General features: G+C 37.2%; 1 protein-coding gene across 1 annotated transcript; it reads right to left on the bottom strand.

The window, feature by feature from the left end:
• Positions 1-1,887: 1,887 nt before the first annotated feature.
• LOC146898244 (uncharacterized) lies at positions 1,888-2,355 on the bottom strand. Its single transcript, XM_085736528.1, has one exon. It carries the CDS (start codon positions 2,353-2,355, stop codon positions 1,888-1,890), a length of 468 nt encoding a protein of 155 aa, XP_085592654.1.
• Between the last annotated feature and the right edge of the window lie 6,630 nt (positions 2,356-8,985).

Raw genomic sequence — 8,985 nt, 5'->3', positions numbered from 1 at the left:
AAAATGCATTGCACCAATTTCATGCGTTTTTTTTTATGAGCTTTTCATTCCTATCCTGTTGTGTCATCGTTTGTATATATTTATTGTTTCTGTAGACTTTTTTTTTTTGACAAGTTGTTGTACACTTATTTAATACGTTTACAAACAGAATGCCCTAATTTCCATGCAAACTCGGCTACCCTAATTTTTGCAACAACTAAACCTAGAAAATTCCCTCCAAATGATTCACATTAATTGCTAAGTGCTAACCCTAATTATGTACTATTTCCTTCCACACTTCTTCAATTTGAAATTCAAAAAATTTTGTTAGGAACCATGAATTGCATTAAATTACATCTATTGCTATACCCTTTGGAAAATACATAGCTCTTCAACCAAGCACACATCTTCAAAATAATTAATCCATTGTATAAGATCTCTTCTATTTGGTTGGATATGATATGTATTTGGTTGGAAAAATATATTATTACTTTTAGTAAATATCAAAGTGTAATTATTCTTTTTAGAGTTGTACGTGTAATTTAGAAATTGTATTAATTGAAGTGACTTTGTTTTTCATGTTAGTAGAAATTTAAGACAATTATTACAAGTCAATTTTTGATGTTTAACTATAAAAGTAATAAATAAAATTGACCCGTGCAACAATATAATATTGTATTCTTTTTATGTTTTTCTTTATAATTTTTAAAAAAAATGAGAAGATAATGCCCCAATAATATATTGTGATAAAATGAAATAACATTCTTTAATTGATTAGTTTTTCAAAACTAAAATGTAAAATTTGATAAGATTCAAGTGTCATTGAAGGACATGGTAAAACAAATTTGATCGAAATATTGTATCTCTAATATCCTAATTTGCGTTTATTAATCAATCCATGATCTTACGGAATAAAGATTATTCATTGGTCTCTATTATAGTCGACAAGACCCGTGCGTCACACGGGTCAAAAGTCTAGTAAGTCATAAATCCTATACTAACATATGCTTGTTGCCGTCAAATAAAATTCGCTATACCAACGACAAAATGTCGTCCCAATAGCTTATACCAACGGTAAATTTAGGATCATATCTAATAGTTTTACCCACCACGTATATCCACTTGATCAAAATGAGGTACGTGACAATTTAGTCCTCATTATTTAAAAAGAAAATAATTTAAACAGAAAAAGTAAAAGGAATATTGGGGAAAATGTATTTGAAGGAAAAACTAGGGGTGTTCACGGGTCAGGGATAACCCGTTCATCCAACCTTACATGCACTTTACCTAGACTTATTCAAGTTTAGGTCCAATCCAAACCAACCCATCAAACCCGAAGTTGATTGGTCCGGATAACAATGGTACGATTTCAAATTCATGTCCCGCGATACCAAGAGATTAAAAAATGTTAAATTTTAATGCTTTTTAATATTTCTAAAGACTTTTATTTGGTAATAATCTTGTAGTGTTTCAATTAAATTCAAATGTTAACTTTTTTCGGGGGTAAGAAGAAAAGGGTTCACGTAGAAGAATAAGAAGAAAAGAAAAAAGATAAGTGTTGGAAAAATGTAGCGCCTTTGTTTAGCCCTACGCTTCTTTTCAGTTATGTGGGGTATTGACAAGGGTTGTTCTTGGCTTTTCAAAAAGGTGATTTGCCAGGGGTTTGACAGGCCAGCTCCTGGCAAATTTTCCAGGGATTTGTGTCCTGGAAAATATCCCTGTGAAATCAACTTATTTCTTGTAGTGAAAGAGGGCCGAACCCTCAAACATTAATTTTTCTTTTTTTAAGGAAAGCTTATATCATTTCATTACTTAAAATGTGTTCAATACAATTTGGTATTTCTACCAGAATCTGAAAACTAGTCGAAGATGTGGCCTCCTTGCTAATCTATGGGCTGCCTTATTTGCTTATCTCCTTACAAAGTCAACACTAGAGTTGACATAATATTGTTCAAAGATAGTTTTACAATTATGGATAATCATCCAAAATTCTGCAACATCCTGACGTGCAGATGAAAAATTATCCCCCACTTTTTTGGCATCAAGCTCAAAATCGATAGGTCCCAAGTGTAATTGATGAACCCATTCCATAGCTGATAACAATCCAAGAGCTTCGCAAACATGTACCTCACATACTGGAGTAAACCATTCAGTTTTTGCCAAAACGAAAGTGCCTGTATCATCCCTTATACAGACTCCTATTCCCACTCTATTAGAAAGCTGTGAGAAAGAAGCATCAATATTGCACTTAAATCTTCCTTCAGCTGGTTTGATCCATTTAACATTTCCTTCTTGTCGCGGTTGTGCACAAGATGTATTACGAAACCTACGTGCATCTTGCCAATCATGAAGCATAGCTTTTGCTCTCTCCAACATAGACTTTAGTATCAATTACCTCATTCCACACTTCGTTGTTTCTTTGTTTCCATATACTCCACAACACACAACAAAATAAATCCGCATCTTCATTAGATAAATCCTGTAATGCTTTGAAAATAATATTCTTGTTATCCATATCTTGTTGTAGCAAAATAGAAATAGAAGAAAAGAAAGGAAGCATACTCCAAACATTTAAGCTACTTGGGCATTGAAAAAATAAATGAAGTGTATCCCTGAAGGTGAGAAAAACTAAAGAAGGGGGGTTGAATTGTGTTTTGAAAAATTCTTCGTTTCTCCTAAACAACTGAATACACTGATCAGAAGCTAAGTGAGACAGCTTCTGAAGTGATGATCAGAATCTAAATGCAGCGGAATAAATCAGAGAGAGAGAGAAGAAGAACGACACAAAGCAATTATACTGGTTCCTTCCACAATCCGGAAGTAGTCCAGTCCCCCTTGCACTTCCAAGGAGATTTCACTAAGAGTAATATCTGATTACAATTGCTCAAGCACACAAGCAAGAGACTTCCTTTGCTCAAGCACACAAGCAAGAGACTTCCTTTGCTCAAGAACACAATCAAGAGACTTCCTGCTCAAGCACAATTGCAAGAGACTTCCTAAATAAACAAAATTACACAGAAAATTGTTTAAGGTTGAACACTTGATATACAATCAGAGGTGCTCACAATACAAATCAGATACAGACTCAATGGACTTAAGAATTTCTAAGATATGACTTTAAGACACAGAAATTCTAAGTGAATGCAGAACAATTTCAGCAGAGGTTTGGCACTTGTAAAATGTTGTGAGTCTTTCGTTCAGCGTTCTTGCATTACCAAATCTCTAGTGAAGGTGAGAAAAACACAAGAAGGGGGGTTGAATTGTGTTTTAGAAAAATTCTTCGTTTCTCCTAAAAACTGAACACACTGATCAGAAGCTAAGTGAGACAGCTTCTGAAGTGATAATCAGAATCTAAATGCAGCGGAATAAAACAGAGAGAAAGAGAGAAGAAGAACGACACAAAGCAATTATACTGGTTCCTTCCACAAACCGGAAGTAGTCCAGTCCCCCTTGCACTTCCAAGGAGATTTCACTATGAGTAATATCTGATTACAAATGCTCAAGCACACAAGCAAGAGACTTCCAATGCTCAAGCACACAAGCAAGAGACTTCCAATGCTCAAGAACACAATCAAGAGACTTCCTGCTCAAGCACAACTGCAAGAGACTTCTTAACTAAACAAAATTACACAGAAAATTGTTTAAGGTTGAACACTTGATATACAATCAGAGGTGCTCACAATACAAATCAGATACAGACTCAATGGACTTAAGAATTTCTAAGATATGACTTGAGACACAGAAATTCTAAGTGAATGCAGAACAATTTCAGCAGAGGTTTGGTACTTGTGAAAATCTTGTGAGTCTTTCGTTCAGCGTTCTTGCATTACCAAATCTCTAGGTCTTCACTCCTTTATATAGAGGTGTGAAAGAGACGTTGTGAAATTGCCAGCGCACCAAAGAGTCGTTGTTGAAGCTTGATCTTTCACCAATGATATATTGCCTGATTTGGTTGTTGTCCTATGAAGAACAAATTTGAAATCCATTCCTTATCCAAAGGAACATCTATGCAGGCGAAACCGTATTCTGGAGCTGTTTTCTTGTCCTGTAGCGTGGACACAAAACAGAGTAGTGGAGAACGTGGTTGTACAATTCGTACAAAGTACAATGTCAACGCTTTCGTCCAAATTGCAAACACACGCCTTCAAACACCTTTGAAATGACCGTTGCAAACTCCACTAATCCTTTGTTTGTGTTTTCGAATCCAATAGACAGCTTTTGCATTGATAATTCTTCAATTCTTGATTCTTTGCAAATCCAGTTGATATTCAGCTTCTGGTGAAATGGCTTCTGATGAGGCAGCTTCTGATGATGCAGCTTCTGATGATATGACTTCTGCAGCTTCTGATGACGCAGCTTCTGATGATGTGGCTTCTGGACCTCTTGTCTTCAGAAGCACTATTCTTCAGGAGCAGCTTACTTCAGGAGCGCTATTTCTTCAGGAGCAGCTTGACTTCAGGAGCGCTTTTTCTCTTCAGTAGCAAGTTGCCTTCAGGAGCGTCCAAGCTTCAAATTTTTGTTGTTTCCATAGCTCTTTATTTGCTCATTCAGAACCAATGATGATGTAACTTTATAATTATGGTCCTGTACACTTGAACAAATATTAGCTAGTCCAATTTACAATTTTTAATACCTTGTTATCATCAAAACCCTTTAAGGTTCATTGTTAAACACATTTTGTTCCAACAATCTCCCCCTTTTTGATGATGACAAACAAAAGTATTTAAAATTGATCAATTGTTGTTAATCTAATTAACAAGTTGACTTTGGGGTTCTGAGGTTTGTAAGCTCAAACTCTCCCTGAGTCTGATAGTTTTTAAGGTGAGGTTTGTAAGCTCCCCCTAAGTTCTATCCAGGTTAATTAAATTCATTTTTCGCGCAATAAAATTATCAGAGCTTAAAAACAAAATTGAATCATTGAAAGAATTAACTTAGATAAGAAGAATGGTTCAATTAATTTTACTTGAATTTTGATACTCCTTCGTTCGTTCATAGCTTATACCAATAAGGTAAGAAAAAATGATAGAAGTTTTTCAAAAATTTCAAATGCCATTAATGGGGCTCAGAGCCTTTAAATACTTGTCACATATACTCCCCCTTTTGTCATTATCAAAAAAAATTAAAATAAGCATAAAAGACAAAAAGATTTGAGAAAAACTCAAACAAAAGAGAGTATACAAGAAATTAATCAGATCAAAAATAAATGAACATGAATATCTAAAATATCAGAAGCAGCTAAACAGTCAGAATCAGTAAGCATTCAGAAGCAAAGAGAATTAAAACAGAATGGTTTCAGAAGCAAGGACTAGGAATTTAAAACAAACAACAAACAAAAAGAAAAACACAAGGGTGTGCAACTAAGGGTTGGTTTGATGTTGTTTCTTCATCTCCTCCATTTCTTCAATCTTCTTCTGCAACAGTTCTTCAAGCTGTTGTTGCCTCTGGAGAAGAGCCTGTTCCCTTTCCTTAGCTTCTTGCTGCTGCTGTGCCATCTGTTTCTTTAGAAGCTTACACAACCTGGCTTCTCTGGTCAAGTAGTCCGTTTCTGAGAAGAAAGGCTGGTTTGCCAGGAGCAGTGTAGAACTTCTTACTCTGAGACTCTGATTCAGATGCTCCATTAACTTCCTGACAGAAGCTTCCTTGCTTCTGATGCACTTAGCCCTTATGCTTTCAATTAGCTCAGTTGCCCGGTTCTGAAGAGATGCCCAGGAGTCATCATATGCACTTGTGAGATCAATTGTCCTTCGTTGATCCACAAGATTATGCAACTGACTCAGGATTGAGAGAAGCTCAGAATTAATATATCCAGATTCCAGGATGTTTGAGGGTGGTTGTTCAAGGATTTCAAGATCAGAATCACTGATTTCCAAATCTTGAACAGGGTTAGGAACTGGAATGGTAAAGTGTGTTTGTGTGTTTGAAGATGAAGGCTGGTCAGAGGCAATGTGAGTGGTAGAGGTTGAGGCTTGAACATTGACTAGAGAGATGTCAACATCCATGGGAGTTGGTTCTGGGGAGTGTTCAGGTAAAGGTTGAAATTCAGTTTCAGTTGGTGGTTGTTGTGGTGAAGATGATGTTTGAGTGTTGAGTTGGGGGTCAATGGTAGCTGTTGGTGATTGTGGAGGTGTTGTGGGTTTATGTGGTTCAGGTGTTTGTTGATGGGGGTTTTCTGAAACAACATTTTCAGAAGCAGCTGCTTCTGGAGTTGCTTCAGAGGCCTTTTCTGAGGTAAATTTGTCTATGGGTAACTCACCTGAGTAGTGGAGAGCAAGATTGTCTAAGACAGAAGTGTCTTCTATTGGTTCAGGTGCTGATGGTGAAGAGGGTGAAATGGGGAGAGAGGTGACTGGAATCTGAATTACCTGATCTGCAGGGCCAGCTTCAGAAGTGATCTTTTGTGGATCAGCAGCTTGAGGAACTACTTCTGAAGTTCCCTCTTCTGGAGCATTTTCAAAAATGAGCATCATATCGTCTTCCTCATTGTCTTCAGTAGGCTTACCAGCAATGGCTCTTACTTCAGCCAATTTATCTTTGTAGAACCTATCACAATCTTCCAATCCCAAGGCCTTGAGCTTTTCATCTCTTTGATGAATGTATTGTGCTTTTTGTTCCTTTCTGTCTGATATAAGATCAGAAGCACGTTCATCTGCCATCCTTTTCCTTATTGGAGTCATCTCAACCATAGGACTCACAAGTTGAAGGGGAGCCTTCTTCTTCTTCAGCTTGGGATCAGCCTCTTCTTTCTCCATTTCTTCAAGAGCTTCCTCCAGCTGCTCTTGGGTGATTACCAAATCTGCCTTACCTTTTCTTCTTTTCTGAGGAATAGAGGCAGCACCAACCTTCTGCATCTTTCCTTTTTCCTTGATAGAAACAGGTTTAGCAGCTTCTGACTCAGTACTAGTTCTGGCCTTCTTTCCTTTAGTAGGAGCAGCATCAGATTCAGAACTAGTTCTGGCCCTTTTCCCTTTAGGTGCATCAGAAACAGCAGCTTCTGACACAGCAACTGCTTTGGCCTTCTTGCCTTTCCCTTTAGCAAGAGCAGCTTCCTCCTGAGACCTCGCATCTTCCTCGAAGACGTACTCAGCTACTAATCTAGCTAAGTGTTCAGGATTACTTTCCTTAACTATGGAAGGAAAGTCCCTGATAATCTCAGATTCTTCTGTGGTCAACTCCAACCATTTCTCATCTTTAGGAGCTGTCTTGAAAAAGTGCATTGAATGCAAAGTCTTGCTACTGATAGTCTTCTCTGCAGTAGAAACTTCGAAGCATTTATCAGAAGCATCCCTTGTTCTTCTCAACAAATCCAGCACCTTCCCTTGATAAAAGATCTCAGAGAGCAATCTTCCATAGGGCACTTGTTTCCTTCCTTTGACTGTGCTTTCATTAATAGCCCAGCAGAGATGATCCAATACATATCTTGGAAAGTTTATCTTTTCCAGATTGGTCATGAAGTAGATTGCTAGCTTCTGTTGGTTGTTGGGTTGATCAGACCCACCTGCTCTTTGAAAGAAGCAATCGTTGCTGAATTTCACCAACATTCTATTGTGAATCTCCATTTCAGAAGGCTTAGCATCTTTGTTACCACCCAGAAGAGTGTTGTAGTAGTTTTGCAGCAGGACATCATCCTTCTTAACAATTTCTTGAAACCTCCCTTCTGCATCCATTCTACAAGCTTTAGCAACAATCTCCTCTGTGATGATTACGGGAATACCCATCACTTCAGACCTTATCTCAAGGCTACTGAAGGAAGTGGGATTCAACTCAATCTCCTTCTTTCCTTTCTTCGACCCAGCTGGTTTATCTGGTGCCTTCACAGACTTTCTATTGACAATTTCAGCCCTTAACCAGAAATCTTTGACCAAGTTCACATATGTTGGCCCATTTAGCATGTTGAAGTAGCCAGACAGTTTCTGAGTTTCTACGTAGCCTTCCATGTCCACTTCGTACTTCTTGAGTGAAGTGAAGTCCACTGGTGATTCTACTTGGACGATTAAGGATTTCCATGGAATATCCATAGTCTTCTCTTTGTAGATGGACCCAGATTCTGATACGCTTTGCTTGTTTGATGTAGATTCTGAAACTTTTGAGCTTGATGATGCCATTTGATGATTTACGAAGATTTGAAGAAGATGAAGATTTTAGGGTTCTAAGGTTGAGAGAATGCGCTTACTTCGCAAGAGGTTTGAGAGCAAATGTGTTTGTTGTGAGTGAGTAGTGTGTGAATTGACAAATTGTTAAAAGTAAAACGATTGCAATTCAAAAGAGACAAACAAACATAACATTAATGACAAAATTGGGGGCGCGTGAAAAGTACTTTCAAAGCTTTTAAATCATCATTGCCCTTTTAGTTATACACCAACACATACAGGCCACGTAAGAAGTTCACAGAGTAACTACCAAGTTAGTGGGCCAGAAGTTACTTTTTAAAAGGTAACTTCCAACGTTTCCACTAATTCAACTATTCAGAAGCAACAAATCCAGCTTCTGGACTTCAGATGCTGACGTCATCATCAGAAGCGAGTTTTCCTCAGAACCTCAATAAAGAGCTTCTGATGGACTACCGCTTCTGAACTAACTTCAGAACCTAAAATCCTATTCAGGAGCAAGCAAGCATTTAATCAGATACAAAGTGCATGTTCAAATTTTTCTTTATAAAATCAAATCTTTCAACAGTTAAAGGCTTAGTAAATATATCAGCCCATTGATTTTCAGTATCAATGAATTGTATATCTAAAATTCCTTTTTGAACATAATCTCTGATAAAATGGTGTTTGATTTCAATGTGCTTCGCTCTTGAATGCAAAATTGGATTTTTAGACAAACAAATAGCAGCAGTATTATCACAATAAATGGGAATACTGTTAGCAGTTATCTGATAATCTTCCAACTGATGTTTCATCCAAAGTAGTTGTGTACAACAACTTGCAGCTGAAATGTATTCTGCTTCTGCTGTAGACATAGCAATAGTTGTTTGTCTTTTGCTAGCCCAGGATATAAGATTATCAC

Source organism: Medicago sativa, chromosome 8 (genome assembly GCF_051527215.1).
Source record: "Medicago sativa cultivar Bolivia chromosome 8, Bolivia_mono, whole genome shotgun sequence".
Lineage (NCBI taxonomy): Eukaryota > Viridiplantae > Streptophyta > Magnoliopsida > Fabales > Fabaceae > Medicago > Medicago sativa.
The sequence above is the reverse complement of the archived record's forward strand: the minus strand, read 5'-3'. Positions and strand labels throughout refer to the sequence as shown.